The sequence below is a fragment of the Hibiscus syriacus genome, unplaced genomic scaffold, assembly GCF_006381635.1.
Source record: "Hibiscus syriacus cultivar Baekdansim isolate YM2019G1 unplaced genomic scaffold, ASM638163v2 tig00116997_pilon, whole genome shotgun sequence".
NCBI classification, from domain to species: Eukaryota; Viridiplantae; Streptophyta; class Magnoliopsida; order Malvales; family Malvaceae; genus Hibiscus; species Hibiscus syriacus.
In genome coordinates, this window is record NW_024063513.1 from 2,094,259 (window position 1) to 2,110,690 (window position 16,432).

The 16,432-nt window shown below is 32.9% G+C and overlaps 2 protein-coding genes and 1 long non-coding RNA gene across 3 annotated transcripts; 2 read left to right on the forward strand and 1 right to left on the reverse strand.

The window, feature by feature from the left end:
• Window positions 1-2,217: 2,217 nt before the first annotated feature.
• LOC120194354 lies at window positions 2,218-16,432 on the reverse strand. Its single transcript, XR_005522961.1, has 3 exons — window positions 16,229-16,432; window positions 6,736-6,741; window positions 2,218-2,228 (listed from the first exon to the last, which is right to left on the reverse strand). It is a non-coding gene; the product is annotated as an uncharacterized LOC120194354 (long non-coding RNA).
• LOC120194353 (ras-related protein Rab11C-like) lies at window positions 3,902-5,811 on the forward strand. Its single transcript, XM_039196677.1, has 2 exons — window positions 3,902-4,096; window positions 5,129-5,811. Exons 1-2 carry the CDS (start codon window positions 3,932-3,934, stop codon window positions 5,612-5,614), a joined length of 651 nt encoding a protein of 216 aa, XP_039052608.1. The 5' UTR covers window positions 3,902-3,931; the 3' UTR covers window positions 5,615-5,811.
• LOC120194352 (serine/threonine-protein phosphatase PP1 isozyme 2-like) lies at window positions 10,152-13,344 on the forward strand. The gene is made up of 4 exons (XM_039196676.1): window positions 10,152-10,606; window positions 11,853-12,412; window positions 12,497-12,713; window positions 12,925-13,344. Exons 1-3 carry the CDS (start codon window positions 10,414-10,416, stop codon window positions 12,668-12,670), a joined length of 927 nt encoding a protein of 308 aa, XP_039052607.1. The 5' UTR covers window positions 10,152-10,413; the 3' UTR covers window positions 12,671-12,713; window positions 12,925-13,344.

Below are 16,432 nucleotides of genomic sequence, written 5' to 3' on the forward strand. Positions count from 1 at the left end.
CCTCACTACTAAACCTTTATATATGACAATCCTAATCTCATATTGTGCTCTTTCCTTTTGGTTCGTTTGGATTAGGGGTGAACAAAACTCGACTCGACTCGAATTGAGTTCGAACTGTAATTTCATAAACTCAACTCGACATGAAAAAAATTTAAATTCAAATCGAGTTGTAAAATACAACAAATAACTTGAAATTTTTAGTAATTAATAGATTAATTTTCAAGTTTAAGTCGAAGTTTGAGTTGAGTCCATCGACTTTATATGGTATATGTAAATCTCATATGAAATTACAAAAAATGTATATATGTTGTATATGATTATAAAATATCATTTAAATTAGAATTAAATAATTTATAATAGTATAAATATTTATAATTAAATTTAAATAGAAACTCAAAAATTTGAATTGACTCGTCTCGAAAAAATTTCATATCAAATCCGAGTTATAAAATAGGACTCGTCAACTCGAATAACTCGAAATTTTTTGACTCGACTCGATTAAAAACAATCACGCTTAGTTTGGATCGCTAGATTTTTTTTATTTGAGAACATCATATAATAGCATAAAATATTAAACTATATGTTAGTATCATACTAACACAATCTAAACTTAATAATATAAAAGTCTATAAAATAAAATCGATACTAAATTAATATAAAAATAAATCATACTTTCATCATAAATTCAAACATACTCTTTAGATTTCATAATTATTTATTTCCATAATAAACCCTTCAACTTTTGCTAATTACAAAATCAAGTCACTACTTATGAATTCTTTCTAGAATTCACCTTAACTTTTCCATTAAATTCATAATGATCATTCCATATAAATTTCTAAAATTTCCAGCACCTTATTAAATTATCCAAATCAACACTTAAACATTCAAAAGCTTGAAAATTCATCCTAAACTTTCTTAGACTTTTCAAATTCAACTCTTTACTTTAATAAACTTGCAAGTTGCTCCCAACTTATAATCAAACTCCAAAAATCAGCTTACTGATAAAATTTCCAACATTGCAATAATTTACTCAGATGATACTTCTACATTTAATAAACTTGCAATCAAGTCCCTATAATATTAAGACTTTTCAAATTCTACCCTCAACTTTAACAAACTTGTAATTTGATTCCAATCAACTTTCTAACTTAAAATTCACATTTCAATATTAAAATTATCATTGAACACCCCAAACTTCACATTCTTGCAATAATATCCCAAAATTATCAAAACTTGTATATTAGCCCTTTTTCTAAATTAATCTTCCAAATTGATCCAAATTGATCTCCAAATCACATGAAACACTTCTAATATCAATTATAGATTATATGAAATTTTTCAATAATATCCCCTAATTTCTTCATATGGCCGAATGCTTCATACTTGCTAGGGTGAACTTTTTGTTCAATTTCAAGTATGAATTCAACTTCTTTGTATCAAATTCATGCTATTCTAATCATCACAACATCAAATTGCATCAAAATTCAATCTTTCCTTAAAATCCTAACATGGCCAAATCAACTACTAGGCTTTATACATCACTTTAATAATTACACGAGCTTTAGAATTAATCTCCAACACCAAAAACATAACAAACTTCCATCAAATTTTCAAAATCCAAAAGCCCTAATTCTCAATCTCAACACACAAACATCTTCACAGAGTAATATTTTTACCAAATGATAGAGAATTTCATGTATATTAATCACCTATCTAATAGTTTAATCCAAAAATCAAATGTATGGCTCCAAAAATTTAAAATAAAATTTCTTACCTTAGAACAATGGTTGTTCGGCCTAGCTTGAAAAATGGCTGAAAATATGTCAATTTTCTTGATTATTCTAGTATTTAACAACTAATACACTTGGCATTCAACTAATATAATTGCATTTAAAATTTAATTATTGGGAAATCCCCAAAATACCATTAATGAAACTTGATATTTACCAATTGTCATTACAATATCTTCCATTAAAATATTTCATAGTCAAAGATGAACTAACTTGACTTTGACTTTCTACTTTGTCTATGTAATTTTTGAAAATTGCATTTTAGTCACTAAATTTTCCACTGTTCGGCCAAAACTGAAAAATTACACTGATATGGCTAAGTTTCTCTGATCTAAAATATAAAAATAATATTTCCAACACTTATCTAGCTTCCTTCAAAATTTGATGGTATTCTGGTATGATCCGATTATCAGATTTCTATACCGAATTTTATTGCTTTATTGCTTTTAACACAAATCTCGTATCGAAAATCTGATTACTACAAAAATTATTGTTTTAGGCCAAACTGTTCATTTACGGGTTAAAATATATAACTTTTCAAAATTAAACTTTTGGTCTTTAAACTTTTCAAAGTTCATACTTTAACCACTAAACTTTCCAAACTTATATTTTAGTCACTAATCAAAATTTGGGGTATTACAAGAAAAGTTTGAAAAATTCAAACATATCAATTAAAAGATGAAATAAATCTTATAATATCAATTAAAACTTTTATCACATTGCAGACAAGGCAAGTTGATATATGTAATAAAATATCATTGATGTTGGGTAATGTTGATATAGAAAAGGAAAAAAGTCTTATACTGATATTTTAAATAAAATTTTATTTCTATATTAAATATATTTTAGGAAAATTAAAATTTGTATGATAAACATATTTGAATTATTTATTAATTTATCTCTACTTTACCCTTATAAATATTAAATTCTAATTCATTATTTTGCACATAAAAATTTATTTACAATAGAATTTATATTATTATTATTTATCATAATTATTACTAACTACTTTCTTTAAAAAAAAATACTATGTCGTATCTTTACAAACAAATATATTCGATTATCTTCTTATAAAAAAGAAATGAAATGGTCTTCTTATAAATAAAGAAGATTCTGAGACGGAAAAGCTTCGAGTATTAGAACAGCTAGCTACCTAACTCTCGGTCTAGAGTTGAAAATGGAGTTAAAAATCAAATTGAAATCGTATGAACCAAACAATTTTAATAATAGAAGAAATGATTATTATCGCTAAAGATTTTAAATTCTATCATAATAAAATTTCAAATATTACCTTTTAAACATATATTACATTATAACAACTCAATTAATAAAATAAAAATCTATATCTGTCATTATAAATGATAAATAACGCATATAAAAGGAAAATAAAATTTCTCTTTCTAATCAAACTATCATTTCAGTGACATTGTTTCGAAGGTAAAAATGGCAAAAATCTCAATTACCTATATAAAATAAAGAGTAAACTACATATTTAGTATCTAAATTATCAATTTTAATTCATTTTAGTACTAAAATCTTTTAATTTTTTCAAAATCATACCTAATGTTTAGTTTTCATTTCATTTCATTATCCTATCATTCAAAACTTAACGCATTTAATACATAAACTAATAATTTTAGTTTGTTTTAGAACCTAAACTTTCAAAAATTTTAAAACTTAAAGTTAAATTTTGAACGGTACTAAAATGAAACAAAAAATAAAGTTTTTAACGGCGGGTATTAAAATGAAACAAAAATTAAATTTTAGGTATGATTTTAAAAAATGAAACTTTAGATACTATAAAGGACTAAAACTGATAGTTTAAGTACTAAATACGTATTTTACCCTAAAATAAAGAATATCGTAATGAAAGCGCCTGACCCTCCTCTTCCGCTAGATTTTTCTACCTTTTTTTTTCAATACATTTCTTTTTACCCCAAAAAATTTTCATTATAATTCCTCAAAAATTATCTGAATTTCTCTTTGATAATTTTCTCTTCTTGATCTATCCACTTTGGGTAAGTTCAATCGTTTCAAGATTTTTATCTGTTCTCCGTTTTATTTCTTGGAATTGATTGGTTTTTGGATCTTCCAGGTCTGAGAGAAGAGATAAAAATATAGAGAAAAAAGAAGGTAAAATGTCGCATAGAGTAGATCACGAGTACGATTACCTTTTCAAGATTGTGTTGATAGGCGATTCTGGAGTTGGAAAATCAAATATTCTCTCCAGGTTCACCAGAAACGAGTTTTGTTTGGAATCTAAATCCACTATCGGCGTCGAGTTCGCTACTAGAACCCTCCAGGTTTATCATATATTCATCCGATTCCTATTTTATTCATTTTCATTTATGTTTTTTTAGTTCATTTTCTTTTATTCTGCTAAAATTGTTTTGTTTTAAGAAAGGTTTATTCACCTTTGATGTTTTGAAGTGTGTGTGTAATTCTGATCTGATTTAGTTCCGGAAATTTTCGCATGTTTAAGTTGATTGTGATTAGTAAAAAGGAAGTCATCTGAATAAATAGCCTGACGAATCCGATCGCTGTCTTCTGTGCCATGATTGTAATTTGGAAGTTAATTTTGAATGTTTTGTAGTAAGGTGAGAGAAAATATTACCGGATAGTGGTGATCATCCAAAGCTTATTTAAGTTGTACTTTTACACTGAAAGTTTAAAATCTAATGGTTGAGCCTAGGGATTGTTCCGTTTCAGCTTTTAGGAACAGATTACATGTAAGTTGTGTTCGAGATTTTATATATTCAATGGGTTCTTTGGACCACTCTTTTGGTTTGCTTCTTTGGATGGATGAAAGATTTGTTAATCAAGTGTTATGATTCATAACAAATTTTCCATCCTTTAGGGTCGGTTAAGATAATATTGACGTAACAAATATTATATTAAATGAAGTGGTTGTCGACTTCAATCATCAATTTCCAATATTTTGGGTAAAATATTTTTATATATAGTAAGCTTAAAAGTTGCCCTCTCTAGCGAAATCATTTATTTAGCCAGGCAACTAAGCCGGGAGGACGAGAAGGCTTTTTTATTAGTGAGAAAACGAGTAAGCATCTAGTCTGCAATCTTTCTTTCTCTCCGTTATTGTACTAATCCAAGTGGTTCTTATGATGTCTTATTCTCATTTGTAGTTAATCGGAAGTATTTGTGTATATATATTATTGGTGTGACATGATTGTGCATTTGGCTTTGAAAACAATTCCAGCCTGCCTTGTTATATTCATTAGAACCTTCTTTGGGTTCTTTGTTAATTAGCACTCATGGTTATACAGTGGCATACATTTTTGCTGGTTCATATTTTGCTATTGTTTTCCTTGATATAGGTTGAGGGAAAGACTGTTAAGGCACAGATTTGGGATACGGCAGGTCAGGAGAGATATCGAGCTATCACGAGTGCTTACTACAGGGGAGCTGTTGGTGCACTTCTGGTCTATGACATAACGAAGAGGCAAACCTTTGATAATGTTCAAAGATGGCTTCGCGAATTGAGGGACCATGCTGATTCTAACATTGTCATCATGATGGCCGGAAATAAATCTGACTTGAATCATCTCAGAGCTGTTTCTGAGGAGGATGGTCGTGCTCTGGCCGAGGGGGAAGGTCTTTCCTTTCTCGAGACATCGGCACTGGAAGCAACCAACATTGAGAAGGCATTCCATACTGTATTGAATGAAATCTACCATATCATTAGCGAAAAGGCATTGGCAGCACAGGAAGCAGCAGCTAGTACCGCAATTCCTGGCCAAGGAACTACCATTGATGTCAACGATACATCGGGAAACATTAAGAAGCGATGCTGTTCTACTTAAAAGGGTGACGGGATATATTTGAGAAGGTAAAAATATTTGCTATGAAGTAGACCCTTATTTGGCTTTTGTCAATTTTTGGCTGAGAGAGAGACACGCACGCATGTAGATGTAGAATACATATTCATTTACTTAGTTGTGATAAAAAAGCTTGTGATGTTTTGAACAACCATACATTTGTTAGTAACAATTGAATGGAAGAGCCTGGTTTTACTTTGCACAAAGTGTGTTCCCTCCAAAGTGGTAATTTGGAATTTTTAAGTGGGAAGCTGATATGAGAAAGGAACCCGAATTGGTTCTCTCAACATGCGTCTCCCTATATTTCAAAACATATACGACTTATTTGAAGTCTAGGGGCGTGAGAATTGATAGGTACAAGTATTGATATTTAATGAGTCAGTTGGGTTGTTTTAACAAACTTGAACGTGCTGTCCATTTCATCTGACAGGTAAGGGTGATGGAGAATTGAACCAAGTGGCCTCCCGATAAGCATGCGCGTTACAGGATCACACGCAAGTCATTTGACTCAAATACCTCACCATTTTTATCTGTCAGTGCAGTTGTAAGGTATATATTATGAAAAGAAAAAAAAAAGTTACGTTTAAATTTTGAATCCGAATTTCTTAAGACGCTTAGTAATATCAGATTATGAATTATAAAAATAAATAGAAAAGAGATGAAAATAAACTATACTTGATAGATTAATGCCTATGATAACCGGACTTTAAATGTTTGATAAAATGTCAATCTTAATGTACCAAAACATATTTTGAAGGCTACGCCTTAATAGGACCAATCTAAATCGAACAAAGCTTAGCTATATCCACTCAAATTATTGTTCGGCTGTTGTCAATGTTGTTTTTAAGTAGATAAATTATATTCATTTTTATAGCTTAATCAACTCTTTAGTTTCCGGTTAAATTAATAAATGGCCCATAAAAAATCACCCAACGTTTAAAAATAAAATTGATATTAGTATGGGGAATTTGTCTATAATTATAAAGCAAATAATTCATTCTGTGAAATTAAACAAGTGATTAATTTTTATTAAACCGGTACCTGACATTTTTAAAGAATGTATCGGACCTAATAAAAAGTTTCCAAAATAATTTCAACAAACTAACAATAAACTTTTTCGAAATTTTATCATAAATAACACCTGCTTTTTAGTTTTACAGAAGGCCTAATGAATAGCGGATTTATTGACTGCGACTAGGGGTGCACAAAAAATCTGAATATCTGAATATCCGAAAAAAAATTCGAAATCGGTTTTGGGAAAAACCGGTTTTTTTTAACCGGATCGGATTTTTTTAAACTGGTTATTTTAACCGGTTTGGAGAAAAAAACCTAGACCAGTTTTTTTACCGGATAAAAAATCGGTTTGAAAAAAATCGGTTAAAAAACCGGTTTTTATCCGGAAAAAAAAACCGGTCTGGGTTTAAAAAACTAGCCGTTAATATAGCCGTTGGGGGGGTTTTGTGACCGTTTTTGACCGTTTTTTTCTTTAAAAAATTACCATTTTACCACCCTAAACATGTATAAATAGGTTGAGATGTATTTGGTTGATTACAAATTCCTCAAATCTTATTTACACAACACTTAAACATCTCTCAAATCTTACTTTTGTAATTTTTTGTTCATCATGAGTAACACGGCTGAATCTTCCGTCGGGGGAAACCTTGAAGTCGTGAGAGTGATCGAACACACTCGAAACAAAGACATTTGGGATCACTACGATTTATGTGAGATGTCAAATGGCTCGAGGAGGGCGCGTTGTAAACTTTGTCTAAAGTTTCTTGCATCGGAAGGAAACACAACGTTGAAGAACCATTTGACAAAATCATGCAAGGCACTTCGCTCAAGATCGGATCCTAGTCAATCGAATCTTACACCGCAAGGTGGTATTTTTGTTTACGATAACGAAAAATTACGAGAAGCGTTTACAAAGTTCGTGATTACAAAAGCATTGCCGTTCGACCACTTTGATGATGAAGATTTCACGACAACAATTCAACAACTAATGCAACCACGTTATACTCAAGTAAGTCGTACTACCCTTAGAAGAGATGCTATAAAAATGTGGCGTACGGCGAGGGAAAAAATGATTTTAGGATTCCAAGAACACCGTTATGGTGTGTCGCTTACATGTGACGTTTGGAGTTCCCCTCATAATACCGGAAATTCTTTTTTAGCCGTTACGTCACATTGGTTAGATCAAGATAATTGGCAAATGATGAAAAGAACAATCGCGTTTGAATTATTCGGTGAGCCGCATACCTGTGTTAATTTATTTACACTTTTAAAAAGGGTAATTTATCTTTATAAATTAGAAAATAAAGTTTTTTCTATATCCTTTGATAATGCATCGAATAATACAAACGCGGTTCCAAGATTGAAAATATTACTTTCACCGATTTTAGACGGTGCGTTTTTTCATACCCGTTGCGTTGCACACATAATTAATTTATCCGTGCAAGCCGGTTTGGAGGTTATTGAGCCGATTAGATTAGAATTCAAAACAATGATAAAATCGGTTCTTTGTAACAACAACAAAAGACTAAATGATTATAAACGATTTTGTAAGTCCGTTAATAAAAAAGCTTTGGGTCCTAATTTGGATTGTCAAACTCGTTGGAACTCAACTTGGATGATGATGCATACTGCCTTAAGGCAAAGGGAAACATTGCAAACATTTCACGATCGGCTTTTCGAGAGGGGTCATGTCCCAAACATTTATCCGGATTCGAGTTGGGAAACTATAGCCAAAATAACCGATTTGCTTGAGGTTTTTAAAAATGCAACAACTTTTTTATCCGGTGTTTATTACCCTACTAGCCCGTTGGTTCTTAATCAAATATTTTTGTTGGCTACCCGACTAAATGACTTTGAATTTGAAACCGAAGTTTTTCAAGAAATTGGTTTTGCAATGAAGGAAAAACTTTTAAAATATTTTAAGGAGATTCCCCCCATTTTTACTTGTGCCGCCGCTTTAAACCCAACGTTAAATGTTGGTGGGGTTGAAACACTAATTGAACAAATTGCGTTTGCTTTTAATCTAACCGATGATGAACCCATCTTTGTCCAAAACCAAATAAATTATTTTAACAAATGTTTTCGAGACATGTTTGCAATTTATTTAAATAAATACGGATCAAGTAGTGTAATACACGATCAAATGAGAATGAATGCGGAATCATCTAGTAGACGTCCAAGTAACATAAATTTGAATCTTTTAACACTCTTGTAAATTCCCAATCCAAACGATCACGTACTACCACCCCAAGTAGCGAGTTGGGAAATTATATGTCATGCGATTTTCTATCAAAAATGACATTTGAAGAGTTTGAAAGTTGGATATTTTGGCTTGGTGGAAAGAAAAGGAAGCACAATTTCCGATTCTAGCCGCCATGGCCCGTGATTTACTAACCGTCCAAGCTTCTACGGTAGCTTCGGAATCCGCTTTTTCTGTTAGTGGCAGGGTTATATCGCAACGGAGATCAAGACTAAGTCCCGAGTCGGTAGAAGTATGCATTTGTTTAAAGGATTATTTGGATGGAGCGGCTCGTAAGCAACATATCACCACCCTAGAAGATGCAATTGATGCCGATTTGGAAGCAAACTTACACATTGAAGAAGTCGAACTTGGAATATCCCCTCCAAACGAAGAAGGCGAAGATGATGAAGAAGAGATGGCAATGTAGTTTATTTTATAACTTTATTTCAATTATCGTAAACTTTGTTTCAATTATCGAACTTGAAGTTTTTAAGTATTTGAATTTATCGAACTTGGAAGTTTTTAAGTATTTGAATTTATCAAACTTGGAAGTATTTAAGTATTTCAATTATGTTGAGTTAATTAAGTATTTCAATTAAGTATTTGAATTTATCGAACTTGAGGTTTGATGCTTTCTCTTTGATTCTCTCTTGATTCTAGTTGTTTGATGTTTCTTGTCTTTGATCAATGGCTTCTAAGCTTGCTTAAATACACCTTGAATCACTTCTGAACGTTAGTGATAATTAATGAAGATAATATAGCCGTTTAAGTGTGAAAACATTTAATAAAAATGCTTGGAGCGTGGGGGAATCGGTACCCTCTCATAGGGAATCGGTTCCCTAAATGTAAAATTCAAATATTTCGACCGTTGAATAGGGGGGAATCGGTACCCCCTATGGGGGAATCGGTTCCCTCCGAGCATTCTGGAAATCTCGGAGCCAAACCATTCAGTGAGGAATCGGTACCCCTTGGGGGGAATCGGTTCCCTATGAGTAATTTGGAATATTAAAATCGGTTTTTTATAACCGGTTTTTTAAAAAAACCGGTTTTTTAAAACCAAAACCGGTTACACCGGTTAGGATATCCGACCCTCCAAACCGGTTAAAAATCGAACCGATTATTTTATAAACCGGTTTTTTCTATGAGAAAAAACCGGATCGGATAAAAACCGATCCGGATCGGATTGAAATCCGACAAATGTTCATCTCTAACTGCGACGAAAACATTTCCAAACATATAAAATTTTAGGCTTCTCCGCCACATCGGAGTTTCACTTAGCAACTCACCGCCGCCCTTATATTACAAATTTTGAAATGTTACTTGATCATTTTTATGTATATCGTATTGGCAGTGAAAAAAGTAGTACTAATTAAGAAAGAAAAGCCAGGCGTTCGCCTCTTTCATTTTCAAGGAATTCCCAAAATCAAATCAAAACTCAGTTTTAGAAAAAACCCAGGAGAGAATAATAAGGAACTTGACTTGTGTTCTTGTCTTCGTAGAGATTTTTTTTGATTAATTTCCCAAAAATATGGGATCTGTTTCAATGGAACCGGCGGTTTTGGATGATATACTACATCGGTTATTGTATTTAAAACAAGCGAGACCAGGGAAGCAAGTGCAGCTGTTGGAAGGTGAGATCCGTCAGCTTTGCACTGTTGCAAGAGAAATCGTTCTTCAACAGCCTAATCTTCTTGAACTTGAAGCTCCCATCAAGATCTGCGGTACGCCTTTATTTAATTTTTGGTTTTTGTTTTGTTTTTTCAATCGAAAAATGATGTAAATTGATGTTTTGGGTCTGTGTATGTTTAATCTTAGGATTTGTTTTTTTTGAATTTTTAATGTATAAGGCAAAAGTTGAAAACTTTGTAGAAATGTTCATCTATTTCATTGGGAAATTTGATTAGATTAGGGAGATTTTGAAAATTTTGAAGGAAATGTGTGTTTTAGCTTTTTGAATGAATCTGTATGTCCACCGGAGCTGCATTGAGGATATTCTTTATTTCTTTGCATAAACCGTATTAATCCAAAATTGATGTTTTGGGTGGTGTTCTTGCCTTCTTGATATGATTGGATCTTATCCAGATCTTTTCTTTTAATTTGTGGTAAGATGAAAGCATGGGTTTGATTTTAGTTTAGAATAAGGTTGAAAATGGTGGTTTCTTAGCTATTGATGGACACAGAAACTGCATATAAGCTGAATTTGATGGCAGATTGAAGATGTGAGTTGTAACCGTTTATTATGCATTGAATGCTTAGATTTTCGTAGGATTTTAATGATATAGGTGGGTTGGGGTGGCAGGTAGCTACAGTTCAGATACAAGAATGTTTTAAACTGGCTGATCTTCTTCATTTTATCTTGGTTACTTGAGGATGCCGTGGATTGCCCGGAAAGGCTCAAGCGAAGAAAAATCAGCTGTTGCGGATGATGGATGTGGAAACCGGATCATTTATATTAGTCATCAATTGAGTGCTCTAAAAATAATATTGATTGTTGAAAGTTGAAACTACATATTAGTATATTTTTACATGACGGGACATATAGAATATCACGAAAATGATAGAACCACATAAAAGTAAGGAGCCCTATCATTATTGAAACCTCCTTTCACTTTAAATATCCATTTTAAGTACTGAGGTCTTGGTGGTTGTTCTCTTTTAATTCTTTTAAACCCTAACTTTCTTTAAAATGTTTCTTCCACCATAGTATCAAAAACTGATGAAGTAATATTTGTTTGGTATTACTTGGTTGTTCCAATTATGCATTGATAAAGCAACTCCAAAGAAATGCTGGAATTCGCATTCAATTTATGTGGAAGTGACAGATGTATCAATATAGCATAGTGAATAATTCGCATGCTATTTTGAACATCAATTCTGGAAATCTATCTTCCTAATTTTGGGCAATTGTCCTAAACTTTTAAAAAGAAGTTTCAATTGTCTGTGATCTTTGTTGTTTTCTTCTTCCAGGTGACATTCATGGGCAGTACACTGATCTTCTGAGGCTTTTTGAATATGGGGGTTTCCCCTCTAATGCTAATTATTTATTCCTGGGGGACTATGTCGATCGTGGCAAGCAGAGTCTAGAAACAATATGCCTTTTGTTCGCCTATAAGATTAAATATCCTAATAACTTTTTTCTTTTGAGAGGGAATCATGAATGTGCTTCTATTAACCGGATTTATGGATTTTATGATGAATGTAAACGAAGGTTCAATGTGAGACTTTGGAAAATCTTTACCGAGTGTTTCAACTGTCTTCCGGTGGCTGCTGTAATAGATGACAAAATATTGTGCATGCATGGTGGCCTATCACCTGAGCTGACAAATTTGGATCAAATCAGGAGTTTAACCCGTCCAACTGATGTTCCTGATTCTGGTCTGCTTTGTGATTTACTTTGGTCAGATCCTGCTAGGGATATAAAAGGGTGGGGTATGAATGATCGAGGAGTCTCTTTCTCCTTTGGCCCAGATAGAGTCTCCGAGTTCTTAATGCAAAATGATATGGACCTTGTTTGCCGTGCCCATCAGGTTAGGGCTATTTGCTCTTTTCTTCCTTCTTTATGTGTGCGGGTGTTGTAAGCAAAGCAACTAACCATAATGCTTCTGTTTCAGGTCGTTGAAGATGGATATGAGTTCTTTTCTGGCAGACAACTCGTGACAATATTTTCTGCTCCCAATTATTGTGGTGAATTTGATAATGCTGCGGCAATGATGAGCGTTGACCAAAGCCTAATGTGCTCTTTCCAAATTCTTAAGCCAGCAGATAAAGGGTCCAGGTTCATTTGAGGGAACACTACTACTGTCTCTGTTCCTCCATTGAATAGCTGATGTAAGTTATAATCCCGCTTTTATTACACCTATGTAATTCTCCGTGTTTTGATTTGTTATCTTTAAGCACCATTTCTTGTGTTCATATAATCCCCCCCCTTTTTTTTACACTATTTATGTTGTTTATCAGATTATACCATGTTTTTAACTAGCCTTCTTTATCATTTGAGAATATCGTGTTGTGCTTGTTGATGCTGACATATCTGTTGCAGTTTCAGTTGTTGATTTGAGGAGAAATGTTGGAAGATTAGGATGTTGATGTTGATATCGCTGCTCCTTGAAGATAATGCGATAATGAAATATGACCACCCCCCCCCAAAACCCTACGTGAAAGGGTTCAGGTTATCTGTTAAAAGCTATTCTATAACCATACGAAATCAAAAAGATAAACATGGTTGACCACGAACTCAACCATTGAAATCCTTTGATTTTTCTTCTTCTTTTTCACCCATGTTTTAGAAAGCAAGGCATTGTCAATCTTTTATTATGTTTTATCATAGGAAAGGGAGATAAGTTGGAGGAAATAATGAAAATGGTTGTCCCTTGTTCCCATATGTAATGGGGTAAGAGGTAATATGAATCGGATATTGCAGCCAGCAGTTTGTTACAGGAGTATTTTTTTCAACCCAATTTGTTATGTTCACAATATTAAGTTTCGAACGGTTTATCTCAAATTTAATGTCTATTATGGGAGATATTTGTTTTATGCCTTTTCATGTTCTTTATTGTACCTGAATAAAAATTTAACACTTCAATTGTATACTAACATGTCTTTCTTTTGGATGAAATGTTGATTCATGTTAAAGGATATGTTTGGGTAATTTTAGATAAATAAAGTTATTTATAAAAGTATTGTTATATAATTATAACGAATGCAATAAAATCGCTATTTTTATTTAAAATAATCCTATATATCATTCAATAATATTTAATCAATAATTTATATGATTTTTTTGTTCAAATTTTCTCAAAATAAACTAAAATAAAAGAATTATTATTTTTTATAAATTCTAACAAAAAAATATTGAAACTATTAATTAATCATCGTTGGATGATATGTGAAAAAATATGTTAAAAGCAAAAGTTTTAAATAATTTATTCTCTATTAATATTTAATATTATCTAGTAGCGTTAATGGAAGAAGTTATTTATATGATTTATCACACTTATAATATAGATAAACAACATATTATAAATTTGACAAGGAAACTATCGATTTCTTGGTATCATATTAATATTTGACACTAACTACACTAGTGATTTTGCCACATGAAGTTTCCTTGTCAAATTTATAGCTCTGGCCGTATCATTTCTGAGTTGCCTGATTTGCCCGATGATGTGGAGTTTCAGTCCGGCGATATGCCAAATTATACAACTTTGTAAGCCCGTATTATTATTATTATTTTTTGAGCTCCATTCCTTCGCGATGCCTGGCACGGTACGGTCCTCGTCCCAACTTCTTGGGAGAGGATTGTAAGCCTCTATTAGTTTACAAGCTTTTAGGAGTGTATGAGCCAGTGAAAATTCACATCCTTGTATTACTACATGTGGCCTAGTTTGCATTCTATGTACTTGTTAAGGCCGAAAACTTTACGTGACATTAGTTTGTTTTCCGTGCAGTTCTGTATTGGGGCCATAAATATCGATTTCTTGGGTGTGATTAACCATCCCACAACAGTTTACTCTGATGACGGATATGTGCTGTCCTGCTGCATGGTTTCTCGTGTACTATATTTGAACAGACATGGATTTTTCTGTCCGACTACATTCTGGATTTGTCTTGCTTTGCTGATTCCAAACTGGATTTATACAGGTGTATGTTGTTTGTAGCGTATTTCCAGCAAAGCTTTTCGGATGTCGGGGCAGAAAACCCAGAATAATTACAGAAAATGATGATTTGCCAAATCATTTTAGGTAGGAACAAAATGATGGATTATGATGATTTGCCAACAGCCTGTCTATATGAAATTATTGATGCAACTTCATTCTCAGTTCATGTATTTGCACTACATGTGCGTTCTGCCAATCATCAATAGTTAATTTCCCGTGATATAAGCCCACAGCACAGTGTAAAATGTTCCATTAATAACTTCAAAGAAGATATTAATTAATGTAATAAGTTTAAAGTTTGAATTAGTCTCCTCATTTTGGAGAATATTGTTAATGATTTAACTTAGAAAAGGAATCTTCACCTTTATAATTGAATGATACGACATCCCAATTTCTCGAGCTTTACAGCTTAGCTATTTTTTTGGTTAATCTTTAGGTTATCTGACTTCGTCTTGACTAATTCGGATTGAATACATGTCGCACACACATGATTTTGATGGATGAATCTCTCGACAAAGATTTTCTGTATACACTAAAGGTTAAGTGATATCAAGCTACTTTATCACTTGAATCAATCTCATTTACACAACTTAGCTATTTTGATTGTTTTTCAATGTGTGTCGTATAAAACACCCACTTTTGGCATCTGGGGCTTTGTCTTTATACTTGTCGCCCAAGGAACTAAAGCTAAATAAATAAATGATTTGGTGTTTTGCCACTAGCTAATTCTTTTTCTTGCTGGAGTATACTTCTTTGAGGGGGTTTTTTCTCTGCTTTTCAGCCATGAAATTCAGGAGCTTTTGTTTTTGCATCCCAGGATCAAAGAACGGAGCCAAGCAAGAAGATTCAGATAGTTCTTCTAACAAAGCAAAATCCCAGGAAAAATCTGATAAAAGGGGGAAAAAGAAGGGAGATGTCGATGATGCTGGAATGACTGCTGCAGTAGCAGGGGGTGCTACTACAGCAAATGCCTCCACCGTGGAATGAAGCGGCGGCGGCGGCTGTAGCCCGACACCATTTGAAAAAACAGCCGGTTCGGGTTCTTGGCCTTTTTCTTGTCATATTGATTTCATAATCTTTCTTTTTATCTTGTATGCAAAGAGATGGACGAGTTGTTCTTGTTTTGTTTGATCTTGTTCATCTCTATATTTTCCTTTTTTGGTGTCTTGAGTTGATTGAGATTACTTGTTTTCGTGTACCTTTGAACGTGTAATACTTTTTGTTTTAATTTCCAAATAAGATTCACAGTCACCAGAATTCTTTCTTCTTCCCGGGGGTAGACCAAACACATTATTTAAAGTACTCAAACATATGCATGGTGTTCATGATGTGCAGGGCCGAAGTCGGCAGATAAATTAGGGGTCAACATTAAATTATAATTTTTGGAGGGACCATAGGGTAGTTTTATCATTTTACCAAAGAAAAATTTTTCAAATTTTGGTATGTTCCTTTTTTATAGAAGCAGATCGGCTAAATATAGAAGCACATCTCGTACAAGTTGGGCTCAGAACTATTCTTATCTTTTTTTTCTTTAACGATAGTTGAACATCCAAATTAACAGGTGCCCTTGTAAAATTCTTCAAACCTCTTGTAATCAACATTCTAATAAAGATGTTACCTGTCAAGTTGGAAAAAATCTGTCGTTAATTTTTTTATTTTATTCGACGAGGATGAAACAGCATTAACAAAACCCAGCAACCAGCTGTGTTTAATTATCTTGTTTAGTTTTCAAAGGTCTGATCTTGGGAAGAAAACCCCATTTGCTGTCAACCCACCATCAGCACAGATAATTTGTCCCGTTATGAAAGATGATGCTGGAAGGCAAAGGAGTGCTACCAAACGGGCAACCTCTTCTGGTTCTCCAAGTCTCCCCATTGGTGTCCGAGAGAT